At 37.1% G+C, this 15,928-nt stretch overlaps 3 protein-coding genes across 3 annotated transcripts; 2 read left to right on the top strand and 1 right to left on the bottom strand.

The window, feature by feature from the left end:
• Positions 1 to 648: 648 nt before the first annotated feature.
• LOC149728722 (uncharacterized) lies at positions 649 to 5,269 on the top strand. Its single transcript, XM_089888286.1, has 14 exons — positions 649 to 824; positions 1,193 to 1,246; positions 1,314 to 1,365; positions 1,417 to 1,538; positions 1,622 to 1,754; positions 1,973 to 2,064; positions 2,133 to 2,292; positions 2,497 to 2,663; positions 3,067 to 3,228; positions 3,493 to 3,645; positions 3,896 to 4,020; positions 4,253 to 4,350; positions 4,563 to 4,749; positions 5,080 to 5,269. Exons 1-14 carry the CDS (start codon positions 720 to 722, stop codon positions 5,222 to 5,224), a joined length of 1,755 nt encoding a protein of 584 aa, XP_089744412.1. The 5' UTR covers positions 649 to 719; the 3' UTR covers positions 5,225 to 5,269.
• An 808-nt stretch (positions 5,270 to 6,077) lies between these two features.
• Positions 6,078 to 10,377, top strand: LOC149728721 (malectin-B-like). The gene is made up of 5 exons (XM_089888306.1): positions 6,078 to 6,701; positions 7,164 to 7,368; positions 7,599 to 7,775; positions 8,383 to 8,440; positions 9,576 to 10,377. The coding sequence occupies exons 1-5, from the start codon at positions 6,574 to 6,576 to the stop codon at positions 9,851 to 9,853; spliced, it is 846 nt and encodes a 281-aa protein (XP_089744432.1). The 5' UTR covers positions 6,078 to 6,573; the 3' UTR covers positions 9,854 to 10,377.
• A 9-nt stretch (positions 10,378 to 10,386) lies between these two features.
• Positions 10,387 to 15,078, bottom strand: LOC149728720 (retinaldehyde-binding protein 1-like). Its single transcript, XM_089888303.1, has 9 exons — positions 14,848 to 15,078; positions 14,385 to 14,492; positions 13,735 to 13,811; positions 12,517 to 12,656; positions 12,241 to 12,356; positions 11,776 to 11,997; positions 11,452 to 11,562; positions 10,940 to 11,074; positions 10,387 to 10,558 (listed from the first exon to the last, which is right to left on the bottom strand). The coding sequence occupies exons 1-9, from the start codon at positions 14,848 to 14,850 to the stop codon at positions 10,529 to 10,531; spliced, it is 942 nt and encodes a 313-aa protein (XP_089744429.1). The 5' UTR covers positions 14,851 to 15,078; the 3' UTR covers positions 10,387 to 10,528.
• Positions 15,079 to 15,928: the final 850 nt, after the last annotated feature.

Here is a 15,928-nt window from a genome sequence, read left to right as displayed (position 1 = left end):
TCTCGATGCGTTGAAATGTATTCCTGTTAAGATTTATCTCGAATTGACCCTTTACTATTACTGGGAAAACGACATACGTTTGTTTAGGCTAAAACTTCAAATCGTTTAACAAGAGAGCATAGCTCTAATAACTGGGCACGCGTAACTTCAGGTCTGGTCTGGGTGTTAAATTGTAAACATTCACTAGTTAATCAATCAAAAAATGTTCGTTAGTTTGGAAACGGAAGTTAGGCGGTTTTTATGCTGTGTTAACACATTTAACTAAATATAATAATACAACTTATAATTATATAATTAATTGTACGATGTTTACCAAAAAATAACGAAGTGTTTTTATAATGCAGCACTTTTTAAACAAGTACTTCTATAAAACTTCTAACATTAATTAACACTTTTTTCTAATTTTTGCGCGAGTATACACAACAAAAGATTATACGGCGTGGGATTTTTGGATTAAGCTGGAATTTTGCGGTATTCCCCAAGGCGCAAACCGAATAGAATAGCGTTAGTGTTTCAGCTAAACGAAACGTTGCAATTTCTTGATTATACAGCATGTATGGCTGTTTTAGAATATACTCCGGACTTGGCTGCGAAAATATTATTGTTATACATCCTTAGGGCGTCTCCTACCAAAAACAATTACCTTATACATCGTACGCAGCAGGAATAAGACGCTTTTAACTTTATTTCGTACTCAGTTTTAGCTAGGCAGAGAAATAATGTTTAGATACGTTATCCTAATGCTTTGCATTTTGCATTATATCAACTGCCATACATTGGACATGGGAACATGTTCGTGTTCTTGCCGCGAAGATGGAAACGGAGTGAGTATGAATGAATCAGTCTAACTTATACCCTCGTGTGCACGGGAACACGGAATTCGTTATAAAGCAGGATAGGGGAAGATGGGACACCTTTTCATTTTATATTTTAATTATAATTGGTAGTATACAAAGAACACAAAAAATTATAAAACCGTATCCTCACGTCTCCCATAGTCCGTTGTTAATTGTTTAAAACACGATCAGAATATTTGGATATTACATGCAAAAGGTGCCCCATCTTTCCCCACATTACTATAACACGAATGTGCTGTTTCTTACACCTCCTCCCGCTTGAAAGTTACTGCGTATGTAAAATCAACTTGGTTTGCTTGTGACGTCATAAGTGGTTTATTTGATTCTGTCTCCAGCGTGTGTCATCGTCACGTGGTGCAGCAGGACCGCCGGGAAAAGCGGGGCCGCGGGTAAGTATTGTGACGTCAAAGAAAGCAATGTGACGTCATAGAAAATTGTATTACTACCTGATTTTAGGGCGAACAAGGGGCCAGAGGACTGCCTGGAGCTGTCGGGCCGCACGGACCAGGTAAGAAAGAACGAAACTTGCAGATAAATTTAAAAAAACACATTTTTTCAGGTTTTGTGCCCAGTTTGGGCAGCCCGACAAACCCGGCTTCAACCTGCACACGAGTAAAACGATCGGGTATTTCTGACGATGGTGTCTACTCTTTAAAATCGCCAGGCGGTACCATATACCAAGTAAATAATAAGATTTATATTAACATAGCTTTCATAACATTTCCCAAGAAAACATAACCGTCATTACATTTTCCAAACTACAGACCTATTGCGATATGACGTCATCAGACGATAAAGCTTGGACGCTAGTGGGCAGTATACACGAGAATAATATTTTGGGAAACTGTACGGTCGGTGATAAGTGGTCAAGTGAAGAAGGGAATGTGAATTATACGGGTCAGTAAAGTCACTTGTTTGTTGCCGTGGTACAGTGGTTAGCGCGCCTGTCAATAACCCAGAGGTTATTGGTTTCGAGGCTCGTGGCTAGCTGCTACCATTGTAAGCGGACACGAGGTGTATGAAACAGAACATCGGTGTTTAACGACCGCCGTTTTCCCACCACGCGAAGATAAAGTATGTTCATTATTCTCATCCTTACTAAAAATGTTATAAAGGTCTTACATCATGGGAGAGCATGACGTCATTCGGAAACGTTGAATCAGTGACGTCACAAGATTTCAAAAATCCTGGTTATTTTAATATTGAGGTATGTTTAAAGTTTCATTAATAATGGTAAAAAAACTTAATAATATTTGACGAACTTTAAATTATCAGTCAAGGAACATCATGATATGGCATGTGCCAAACGAGACGCCTCTTAACCAACTTAAACAGCACTCAAGGTTTCAATATAAGACAACCAACAACTTTTTGGATGCACATACCACTTTACATGGTTTGTTCAAGCATGGATACCCCATGCGGAAAGTACCAGGTGAGGCGTACATGGCGGTTTTTAATTGTTGTTTGTATTTGAAACAATCAACCACAAAGTTACATACTTGGTATCTCGTAAGCGGACACGATGGATGGGTGATGTGTATAACGGAACATCGGTGTTATAAGTTTATAACGACTGTAATTTTAAAGCAAGAAAAAAACATGTCCCATATTACCCCCATCTTAATATAATTTCTAGACAAACATGTGAATGTTGTTGAAAACTTTATGGCGAGCGTCATCAACTCGACAGACCGCATGGTGGCGGCAATTCCACGCTTTTACAGATACAGATATGATTGTAGAGGTACAAGAGGAACGTGTATAACTGACGGAGGACGCGATCTTTTTGACACCGGCAACAGGGTACGATATAGTCGATTATAACATCAATCGTCCGGCACAGTGGTTAACGCCCCTGTCTCTATCCTGGAGGTTACTGGTTCAAGGCTCGTTGCCGTTACCGCTGTGGGCGTATATGCCCTTGGGCAACAGCAATTGCTCCAACCGAGTGGTTGTCTAAATTGTCAGTTATACAAAAAAACAACCACCCACAATTTACATACGCGGTAACTCGTATGCTGTATGGAACAGAACATCCGTGTTATAACCTATAACGACTGTCGTTTTAGATTTAAATCGTTGTTTAAATAATATGATCTTCGTTATCGCTTTCAAAGAGAAAAATAAAATGTATGTGTATATAGCATACTATAGGGTAAATTGTGATTAAGTCGTGAGGATACGGTTTACACTTTTACATCTTCAGATCCAATACTCCATCAATGGCGGAAGGTTATCTCCGTATTTGTCTTACGGAGAAAAATATCTGCCGGACGGAGTGGAGATTTTGTCTTGGAACGAAGGTCATCCCTTTGTAGCTTTGGTGTGGATAAAAGACACTACATTGATCACCTCTTTCAAGTTAAAGGTATGAATGAATGTCTGGTGCTGTGGCACAGTGTTTAGCGCCCCTGCCTCTAGCCCAGAAGTTACGGATTCAAGGCTCGTCAACAATGAGTTGTGTAAATTGTGAGCCGTACAAAAAAAAAACAAGTACGAATAAAGTTACTTATGTGGTAAGTTGGTAACTCGTAAACGGGCACGAGGTGTGTGAAAAATAACATTTATGTTATTACGACTGTCTATTTTCTGAGATAAAGAAGTCACATGCAAGATAATGGTGCCTGTGCAGGTAACAAGCAATATGGGAGCCGATGGCCAAGGAAATGTGACCACTATAAGAGGTTCGCTGCAGACCAACAGGTTGTATTTATCATACATTGCCAACCAAGTCAGTGGAACTAGAGACCCAAGTGGAGCACAAGTGTTTTTTCACGTTTATGACGTAAGGCATGACGTCAGAAATATCCACGTTTATGGCATAATAAGGCATGACGTCGAAACCCACATTTCCTGATCGTGTTTTGAACAATTAACAAGGCTGTTGTAGAGTCGCGGGGCTATACTGTTATATAATTCTGTAAATGTTCCTTGTTTACTACCAAATGGGACAAAAAAATAAAATGAAAAAAACGTCTCATCTTACCCCGCCATACACTTTGTTTTTCTGTTCACTGACGTATGTTACATCATAGAGAACGAACACGTGGCAGTCCAACCCACCGACACGTTTTTCAACAACTCTCTGGCAGACCAGAAATACTCATAACCTGAACAATGAATATCTGTTGAGTGGATCGTTACGGAATATAGTTGTCGGGTAAGGACTCTAATGTATTTTTGCCTTAAAATTTTCAAAATGTTTTTAATTTTGTTCCGAGTAACAAAATTTCCAAAATGGCGCAAATTGTTACCGGAAGGAAATTTTGTTTAGAAAATTTGATTCTCGTAATGAGTTGTAGAAAATGTATGTTCCGATTTTTTTCGAATTGTTATTACGGAAGACAACACTGACGCTATTATCAATCAAGTGAAATAATTCACTGTCACAGATACGTATTGTTGTCAAAAAGTTCTGGTAGAGTGATAACACAACCTGAAATTACAGCAGCACTTCGCGTTCTGGCAAACCGACTCGAAACCGTTGACGGTAATTATTGACTTTATATATGATATGTGGGGGTTAGAGGTTCAAGGCTTCTCGCCACCACCATTGTAAACGTATGTGTTCTTAAGCAAGACACCTAACGTTAACTTAAATCCTCATATGTACTTTTCTAAAACTTTTGTATATGACTATCGCTTTCCCGCCACGCGAGAAAAAAGCAAGTTACATTCATTCGTCCATTTGTTACGTCATAGTGGACGCCGAAAGATCGTGCAGCAATGAAAACGAAACTCTGGCAGTTCCCGTTAGTTTTATAAAGGGGGAATCGTCTTTTAACAATTCGATCCCACTAAGTATACGAAGCTCGTTCATACCTGGTTTCGTCCATTTTCTAGCCTACAGTAACCTGGGCTTTCCAAGCGCATTGTGCCCCGGTGTTAAGTAAGTATGTGTGGACAACTGATGTGCATACGATATATAAAGTACTGTAGGGTAAGATGGAATACCATGCACTTAATGCCATCTTTCCTAATCGTTTTTTACCCATTATCTTTGAGTGGCGGGGCTACTGTTATATAATTCTGTAAATGTTCTTTGTTTACTATCAAATGGCTCAAGAAAATAGATTACAAAACCATCTTACCCCTCCCTACTATTAATTAACGGTTATATAACTCTAGTACCTCTTTTACTGCCAAATGAGACGAGGAAAGAGAATGAAAACATCTCCCATCTTACCCCACCCTACTATACTTTTGATATTTTTGGCAGATCTATTGGATGTCGCCCGTCAGCCATGTGCGTCGGAGGGTTGAACACATTCGCGTATAAGGGGAATCCCCACGAATGTGGGGACTTTGGCTCCAGAGGCCAAAGTGACGTCACAGATACGTTATTGGTTTTCTATGACGGATAAATGCTTTGTATTTCAAGGGTATTGCTAATAAAGTAAATACTTGAATACCGACTATGCTTTAGCAGTGAGTATAACGTTAAATATAGGGTAACAAAGATGAATGGATTAAAGCCAGTGTTGCCAGATGAATAACAAGTGGGCCAGTGTTGCACGATAAAATACAAGTTTGTCCATGGTTACCGGAAGAAAAGCTCTAGCGATGTTTTTAATTTGGCACTTGTTGGCGCCGTAGCACAATGGTTATAGCGCACGCGCTTCAAACCAACAGTTTAAGCGTTCAAGGCTCGTTTCTGCTAATCGGCTACCATTGTGGGTGTATGTGTCCTTGGGTAAGCCAATTGACGACAAATTCATTTATCAACACTGAAAACAAGTTTCAGGCCAACAAAACGTCTTCATTTGTAGCTATATAAGGGACACGGCGATTTCACACCAAACGGACACGTTGAATTGCTATTTGACACCTATGCGAGTGCATTTTAAACTAACATTTCACTTCACAGCACATTTAAAATACTAGAGATGTTAGGACTTCAACTGTGCAATGCCACCTGGAATCTAAAATATCTATCGGTATCAGAGTCTGATGTATATGCATTGGTAAACAGAAATATTGAAGAGATTTGATGATGGTTTACAAGACAGATCTAATGAGTTAATGAAACAAAATTTCAGTTCCCTAATATGTCATTTTATGTACAACATATTACTAAATCATGAGATATTTAATATTTAGGAATACGCCTAGCTGCTAGCACTTGACCAAATGCAAGCGTCCCTGATAGCATCTGTTTTTGCGTTGGTGATTTATATGAATTTGATTGATGGTTCGATTGTTTTGCTTCGACGCGAGACGTATGATGCCACGCGAACACTTGTAACTCAGCATGTGCATTTCTTATAACTGCTGTTTCGCCGGTAACGTATGTAGCATGATAGTTTAAAGCAGTTCTAAAGACAGAATAATAACTTTTTCTGTTTTGTAGAGTAATTGAATGTGTATATCTTGCGGTAATTAAAATTCAAAAGTTAGTTTTTTTCGTATTTTTCAGTCGTTTTTTTAAATATGTTTCCAAAGGGTTGCATTGGCAGTGTAAGACTTTCTTTAAAAGTACCACCACTAATAAAAATCTTGATGAAATTGTAATTTGAATTTCTAGGTGTTTACAGTCTAAATCCAAAAAGAAAGTCTTTTTTTTTGTATAATTGATTTTCGCAGTTATGTCTCAAAACAGCTTATGCTCATTTTAAGTGAATAGAATAAGTTTGCCAACGATTTTGTAGCGCTTATATATGCCAAAAAATTACATGGTACGTTTCTATACAAAAATATATTTCATTTCAGCAGAATGGCGGTAGACATTTTATTGTTGTTGACACTAATTTGCACAATTTCTAGTGTGTCTGCATCAGAAGTTGTGTATGCTGTTAACTGTGGAGGTGACAGCCATGTTGACTCATTTGGAATCAATTATTTGTGAGTTTAAATTGGTAAAACTCATCCTGAAAAAATCCTTGGTGCTAGTGAAGAATCCCCCCACCTTATTTGCTAAAGACTAACCCCTATAACCACTAACCCCCGAACCATCAACCCCTAACCACCAACCTTTTACACTTCTCACCAGCCTATTCTGCTACTGGAGGATTCTTCACAAGTGCCAAATCCTTTTAAATAGTTGTTATTTTAGAAGAAGTTTCACCATTATTATAACAGTTATAGATACTAGTGAGGAATCCTCTCGTACATAAAACCTATTAGGCTAGTGCAAAGTTAGAGTTTGGTGGTTAGGGGTGCTTTTTGGAGGGTCAGGGGCTAGTGGTTATATTATTATGTTCAGCAGTTAAAAGCTAAGTTATACACGTATATAAAATTTTTATATTTTTTTATATATTATATATATTTAGATTTGTCAACATAAAAATGTATTTTATACCACAGAGGTGATCCTTTACAAGTTGGGACAAAAAGCGATTACGGGCGTCGACAAACTGTCACAAGAGCACCACCGAGTGACAATATCTTGTACCAAACGGAGCGTTGGCATGACTCAACATTTTCTTACAACATCCCAGTACAAAAGGACGGAGATTATGTTTTGGTCTTAAAGTTTGCAGAAGTATATTTTTATGGACCCAACCTGAAGGTATTTAAATCAATAAATCTTTTTTTTTAATTTGAAATCAATTTTTTTTTCCAGAAACGTGACTAGTTTTACATAGAACCATAATTAATCAACAATTTTTAAAGAAGTTTTTAAAGTATATATATATATATATATATGTTTTAAACAAAAAAATACCAAAAAATCAATCTGTCACCCCTAACTTTCGCCTATGCATTGTCCCCACTAATTTTAGATCTTTTTTCCCCCAGGTTTTCAACGTTCAACTAAACGACCATTCCATTGTTCAAGACCTTGATATTTTTAACCTCGTGGGCCACAGCACAGCATATGATGAAATTATTCCACTTTCAATTAAGAAAGGAAAACTTAGCGTAACTGGAGAGTTTTCTACATTCAATGGGGTTCTGAAACTTGATTTTATGAAGGTATTTCTATAGCTGTTTTGTAAAGGTGTGCGACCGGTGCCGTAGCACAGTTGCTTAGCCTGGCTCTAATCCAGAGAGGTATTGAGTTCAAGGCTCTTCGCTGCTACCATTGCTGGCCTATGTGTCCTCGGGCAAGACACTGAACCCCAGCGGTCTCCAAATGTGTTGTTCATGGTAATAGGCAAACCCTCACCTAGATGTCAGGACCCATGCCGTGCTACACTGTAAGAACTCACACAAGCAGAATAGATAGATTTTTATAAATATAACCAGCTTGGTTTTGGTCCAGTTTTCACCCATTTGTCTCCTTGTCATCTCCAATGTTTTGTGTTCTAATTGTTCCCATCAACCCTATGTTTTTCAAAAACAGGTAGATAAAACCATGTCCTATTCGAATTAGACATGTTATAGTATTGGTAGCGCCAGAATGTCTAATTTATCTAAACACATACGTTTTTCAGGCAAATTGCAAACTAAATAAAATCTGGATTGATAAAAAAATAGAAATCTAAATCTTTATTGTGAACTAAAATTTGCGAAATTTATACATTTTTATCAGTCTATATTAATTTTATTATTATTAAAAAAATTATTTTTGTCTACCCAGGGCGCTGCAGACAACCCGAAGATATGTGCCTTCTATCTGATGAAGGGTACAGTGGCAGGTATGCTTGTTTTATTGAATAAATATAACTTATTTATCCTTGTGTGGCAGGGCAATGATAGTCGTTATAACACAGGTGTTCTGTTTCATACTTCTCGTGCCAGTTTACAATTACCATGTATGTTACTTTGTGGGTGTTTATTATATATATTTTTTTATTAAAAAAATGAACACATAGGGCAATAATAAAGTCAGAAAAGTATATATTTTATAAAATACCGTATTTGTTACTTTTTGTCACACTATATATATATTTAGCTGCATTAGTTTACAATTAATCAATTATAATAATGCAATGCTTATACCCATAAAGCTCTAGCCTATTGCAGTAAAAGGTTTATTCATACTAGAAGAAGTATTATTTGCTTCACAAAGCTCATTATTTATTCATAAATTATACTTCTCTTTATGCATATGTGATGTATGGCCTATTTTCACAAAAATACAAAGACTCGAATTTTAAATTTTTTCAGCCAAAATATTAATTATTTATTAGTCTAGGAAGCCAAAAATTAGATTAGAATCAGTTTCGGTATATTTAGCGCTAGAATATGCATAACAAGCTGTTATATGTGGTTATTTTGGCTCTTATTTCTTTTAAAGTTCGTATCTAAGTTAATTGAAATTAAGTTTATTTAAGGCACACTAAACAGAAAAATCAGTATCAATTTTGGTAACAAGTAAGTTTTTTCGACGTCCGGTGCCACAGCTCAGTGGTTTAGGCGCTTGCATCTAACCAAAGGGTACCTGGTTCGATGCTCAACTGCGACATTCACACTGATCGGTGTATGTGTTCTTGGGCAAGACACTTAACAGACATTGCTCCAACCCAGCGTTCACTAATGCGTTGTCAAAATTACCAGTCATACAGAGAGAAACAATTACCCACAAAGTTGCACATGACTTGCAGCCCAACGACACATATGTCCACAATGGTGCCAGACTGCCAGTGTTGATCCTCAAACCTGAGTCCTTTTGGCTAAAGCTAAACTAACCATTTACAAACTTACATACGTGGCTAATAAACATGCACGAGGTGTATGAAGGACTGTCATATTCATAACAACAGCAGTTATTTTTATTTATTTGTTTTTTTAAATTTAAATTTTATAAATATTATATTTTATTGTTTGAAGATGTCCCAAAACTCCCGGAGTTAAAACATCGGCCGACATCCCAAGACGAGGAAACAGGGGAAGAGGAAGAGCCAGTTGAAGATGACGAGAGTGAAGACACTGAAGATCAACCGGAGCAGAGAAAGACCTCCAAAACTCAATCGAGCCGGAAGAGCAAATTGAAATCCGGACCTCCAGCTGCTGATCCTTATGCGGAGGATAGTGGAAGCTTAGTGATGCCAATTATGGTCGCTTTTGGCCTTTTCATTCCAACCGTCCTTTGTCTATGCAGGCTCTAAATGAATCTGGGCATCACTGAAAAGTTTTCGAAACGCAGCCGTGTTTTAATTCGATTGGTCACGCTACTTGGTCACTAATACCTTGAATTGCAAATTTTAATCCAGTTCCGTTTTTTGCACAATCCTAAATGTTCAAGAAAATAGTTCGTTGCGCCCACCGTAGTTATTTTTGTTCGTAACTGATACTGAATTTTGCTATCTTCAATTTGATTTTACTTTAAAACAGAGTCCTTTTTCAAAAAAATTACAAATTTCTTATTTTTCGATACCCATAATTTTGGTATAATCAAGGTCCAAAACACGTCCAGCTTATTTTTTTTCAAAAAATCATTTCCATTTATAGCTTCCAGCAAATTAGGACTGGTGTTAAAAATCTATTATGGCTGCTATTCCGAATGTTACTGTGTTTAACGCTGTTTAAAACAGGTCTTGTCCCCTGTTTTTCTACATGGTGTGTTTTTTACAATGTCTTTGTAATCGGAAAATTGTAGAAGCATTGCGTTAAAACTTGTTGAAAACGAAAATTTCGCGTGTTTTGTGGTACATACAGGATAACATTTATTTTCAGGAATGTGTGTATATATCGAGACGACAAATACGAATACTGATGTGTACAGACAACGTGTAGGGTGGAAATAACGCTTGAAACCAGGTATATTAATCAAATCTTTCCAATTACAATGCCGTATCCTCGTCTTCGTCCTCCTATAGGTAAGAAAACCTTCATTAATTTTTCTTCATATAAATTTAAAGTTGTTTTTACGCCTTTTGCTATAACGTTACATATTTGGAATGACTTCGGCTCGCATTGCAGTCGAAGGATATTTGGTTCGATACTGCCACCATCGTGGGTAAGACTACTAATTAAAATTCCTTACTTCAACCCAGTGATTACTCCTAAACTGTCCAAATTGTCAGCCGTACAGAAAAAAAATAATTACGTACAAAGTTGCATACGTGGTAACTCGTAAGCTGGCTCGGGATGTATGAAACAAAACACCCGTGTTATAACAACTATTATTGTCTACCACGCGATAATAAATAAAATTCATAAGATATTTTTATATGAATTTAATTCCTTTTTACCGTTTTCGGTCCTAACACCATTTCTGCAACAGCTTTTCCATCGTAGGCAGAACCGCTACCCCCAAGTTCTTCTGGCAAGATATCTTTACGGAATTCGTTGTAGAACGGTTCAAGATCCTCACCGAGTACGTGGATCTGATTGAAAGATGTAAATGTCTTTAAAGTGTAAGTTTTAATTTCTAATTTATAGCCGGGTGGGGGCGTGATGGGACATAGACCGTTGGTAGTTGTTTAAACCACGATCAGGATATTTGGATTTTATAGTAGGGTGTGGGAAGATGGAATAACTTTTCATTCTAATTTCTCGTTCAATTTGCTACACAAAATTTCTGGAGCCCTTTTTGGCCGTTTTGGTTTACCCTAAGCACAGTCAATGCTTCGGCAACGTTATATACCACATGTAGGCTATTTAAGTGACTCGCGTTCTGCTAACGGTATATAAGCAACCGTTATTCCACGGCCGGTTTTAATACATCAGCCAATTGCTACACAAATATTTCTAAAGCCTTTACCCTTTCAAAGAGTTTTGCTTTCAGAAAAGGTTGAATGATACCGAAAGCCTTGGCAAAAAACCACGGCTGTCGAATGCAGTGAATGCCTTTGAAACGACATGGAAAAGATCCCTGAGGAAAAACAAAGAGGTTAGAATATCAACACAGTTATTTATTAGGAACTTTTAATAACCTAAAAAGTTGTAACTCTTAGCGCCGACAAGGTGTATGAAACACAACACCTGTGTTATATAACCACTGTACTTGCCCCAATACGCGAGGGCCAATAAGTTACATTTATTCATAAATTCATCTGTAGAAATTAAAATCAATTTCTGCACTTACCTGCAACATATCGATCATTTGACGATATTCATTAATTCCAACAGCGGACACATGGTTGAGTGTGTAGCCACTAAAATCTTCAACGAGACAAACCCCATTAATTTGAGTTTCCTCACTTTCCAGCAGTTTCTCGAGTACGTATACGAAACCTTGCATGACTTCAGTGAATGGAAGATCTTCAGGGTCCCAGCCATCCAAACGGAAGAAGAGAATTACTCTACCCTGTTAGAATATTGGGAAGATATTATGAGACCGCACACGTGGGTAGTATGAATGTATAAATAAATTATAAAAAGTCATATTTCCCTGATCTAACTGTTGTTGATGCCATAAATAAAGTATGGGGCGTTTAAGTAAATGAAAATATTGATGTAACTTAATTATTTTCGCGTAGTCGAGCCTCGAGCCTCGATTACGTATCTTTCCGGCCTAGGGACGAACGCTCTATAACCACTGCGCCCTTACCTGGGAGTCCCGGGTAGGTAAAACGCCTGGTCGTCCTTTTTCCATCCATTGGCGAACGTCCTTCGCTTTCACGTCACTCACTACGTCTGGGTGCTTGATGCTGTACTTTACGTAACCTTCGCGTGAAAAATAACAAACTAAACCGTATACCCTATTTATGTAGTATATGTTGGGGTAATATATAGCCTATACCTTAGATTGATATTTTGCTACAGTACCAAAATTAGAGTTTAATTTTGTATTGTTGTGGGTCATGTATTTCAACGTCATAATTACCTTTCATGAGTTGATAAGCCTTCTCGGAGTCGAATTTTCTCGCTCGCAAAAACTTGATAAGTTCGGCATCACCGGTGCTTGCGAACCGGGTTCGAACCCCGGTCGCCTCACTTTTGTTTTCTTCTGTCGCTTCTTGAAATCTGTTTACAAACATAAAGATAAAAGTTATCCTGGTTAAACGAATAATATAACTGCGTTTTCGGCCGGCGATGTGGCACAGTGGTTAGTCCGCCTGACTCAAGACCAAATAAGAGTTTGGGTTCAATGCTCGACGCTGCTTTCATTGTAGGCGTATGTGTCCTTGGGAAAAATACCTTATCACAAGTGTATTAAACACATTACCGATCGGTAAGTGTATAATCTTCTGTGCACGAGTTATTTTAAAATATATACGTACACAACTCATAACCGCAGCAATGGTTACATTCCCCTTTTTTGTCCTATATTTGGAAGTAAACAAAAAAATTGAATTATATGACCGTATCCTCGCGGCGCTATAAAAGCATTGTTAATTGAGAAAAAAACACAATCAGGAAATATGACATATTATGTGATAACGGTATCTATCTTAACCCATATATTATACATTGTTTTTTTGCTAGAATTTATGAAGCGCTTTATCAATCGGATCAATATATCCCAGCTTTTGCTGGTGATTGCTCGTTTGAAAACTAAGCAGATAACGTTGCTATTTCAATTTCGACTTAATCGTTTTTTTCGAAATCAGCATTCCGTTTTATGACGTTACAGAATCCTCTTATGACATCACAAGCACAGCATTAGCGGGACGCTTCACATCACTTAATTAAAATCTGTGATTTGGTGCTAAAACCGTTATAAATAGAGTATAGACCGCCGTGTGAAATAAAACGATCCCAAACCCGGGATTAATAGTCTCGAAGCTTGTTGTTGCCAATGTGACGTATTTATTTAGGCAATATACATCGCAAAACATCATAAGCAGGATGGGGGAAGATGGGACATCTTTAAACTTTATTTTCTCGTCCCTTTTAACAAAGAACATTCAAATAATACGAATTTCAATACGAAATTTCTCTTACAGATATACGATGATTTCATGTACAATATAAAACTCTGAAACTGATTCCTTTTTTTCTAGTTTTGTTAAACCGTCAATGAAGATAAACTATTAATAACCACTGGGCCGCAATAATGACTCTTTTATATTCATATTCTTTCACACAAACCAGCACGAACCTTGTTTCGATGATTTCCCTAAGTTTTGCGACTTCTGCCTGTCTTCGTTCCGGAGTCTCATTCAATTCCCGTTCGGCCTTAAAATTGAATAAAGAATGCGTTTAACTTATTTATCTTCACAACAACCGTCGTTATAACACGAGTGTTTTTGGTTAAAACAGACAACGTGGCTTTTGGTTAAAACAGAAACACGAGTATAATTGGTAAAGTGGGCGCTAAACCTTACTCGGTGGATCGTTTGTATTTCATTTAGGTGACTTTTCTATACAATACTATAAGCCTAGTTGCGAATACATCAAAAATATAGTTTTTTTTTAATTATTTTCCGGCTTAATATAAAACTTGGATAATGCCATGCAATAGTTTGCTGCAAGTTGTTGTGTAGAATATTTTACGAATGCTTATACATGATTCCTGGGCAAGACACTTAATTGCAATTGCTCCAACCCAGTGGGCACTAATTGGTTGTCAAAATTATCCGCCACACATACAAAAATGAAAAAAAAAAACTCAAAACAATTACTTACAAAGTAACATACTTAACTCGCAAGCTGACGAGGTCCTAAAACAGAACACCCGTGTTATAACGACTGTCGTTTTTCGGCCGCGCTAGAATAAAGTAAGTTCCATTCGTATATCATAACGTTTACCTTTTTAACTGTATGGATTGGAATAGGGTGATTGCCACAGATTGGACCATGATCCTTTGGGGTAAAACTGGCTTCTTGCGAGACAGAAATACGGCGAAAAGTTCCAGCCTGTACATACAGAACAGTTGTTTAATATATAACCACTCATACGCTTGCACTTCGTAATTCTCAATATTTATTCTTATGGTTTATTTTTGCAAAACAGTTATTTACAAATCCTCTAGTAGTGATTATTTTTGGTATAGGGTTTTTTAAAGTAAATCATACTTATTACGTAAAAGTTTTACAATTTTAGGGCGCGTTGTTAAAAATCGGTTATAAAACAATGTTAACATTTATTGAATAAAAGACGTGGCTGTTAAACCATAGTATACTAACTTGTTTAGTATACTCTGTTCAAACAAAACCGCTGCTGCTATTGTTATACTTTCACCAAATTATTCCTATTGAAAACAAGCCTTACCATTGCAGATGTCGTCTGTGTAAGTCTTCAGATGGTTGCAGGGAATTGAATGGGAACATATGGAGTTTTAATATCAACAACCAACCAACGTTCTTCTTTATGTGTGCATGCGATCCTCGCGCATGTTCATACAATTAATCCAAATTATTGTTTTCATGGGTCGACGCATTGAACCACAAATGATGCTTGCGCGTTGACGTTAATTCAGGTCACATGTCGATCGAAAGCGGATCGGAGAAATCTTAGATAAAAGAGTCGGATTATGAATTTAACATCTCAGCCCTTTAATTGCGTTTTTAATTTCCGAAATGGCTACTGGATAATTTTCGTTTTGTGTTTGTGTTATCTACATGCATTTCGACGGTGGGGACAATTACTTTCGTGCTTGTTCAAATGTAGGCCTACGGTGGGAGTCCATTGTTGTACAGGCCTCCACACACTACTTAGTACAAGTTGATTAATCTATTGGCATGTCTTTATTACTTCGTACACCACAATATTTCATATAATCGCATTTAGCATTGCTCATTGTATAATATAATGTGGAGGTAGATAGGACGCCTTTTTGTTGTTATTGTTTTTTCTCGTCGAATTTGGTAGAAAACAAAAAAAAAACATTTAAAGAAATATAAAACTGTATCCTCACGACTCTCATAAGACCGCTGTTAATTGTTTAAAATACGATTCGGATATTTATTGGATATTATGCCTATGGGGTAAATGTGTTCCGTCTTCTGAACTATACATTGCCTACATGCGACCACAGATCGTTGTTTTTTAATTTTTTCAACTAACCAACACGGTCGTGAAGATTCAGTAACCGTGGAATTCATGTTTACTATAATTTATCACTACCCTCGTATGTCTTTAATCCCAGCAGCAATCGACCACTAGTATACTTCTGCTCATATATATATAAGCAATGGTTAAACCACAGAATAACAAGTATTTTTAAAATAACTCACAAAATAACAAATAATTTGACGTTTTGCAATTTATATTTGCACTACGCGTCGCTTTCATCTAACTAATATTATTTTTCAAATTAAATTGTAGGCCTGTTAAAAGATTTCTATGTTTC

Source organism: Ciona robusta, chromosome 11 (assembly GCF_009617815.1).
Source record: "Ciona robusta chromosome 11, ASM961781v2".
Taxonomy (NCBI): domain Eukaryota; kingdom Metazoa; phylum Chordata; class Ascidiacea; order Phlebobranchia; family Cionidae; genus Ciona; species Ciona robusta.
Note: the sequence above shows the minus strand (reverse complement) of the source record. Positions and strands in the feature narration are given on the sequence as shown.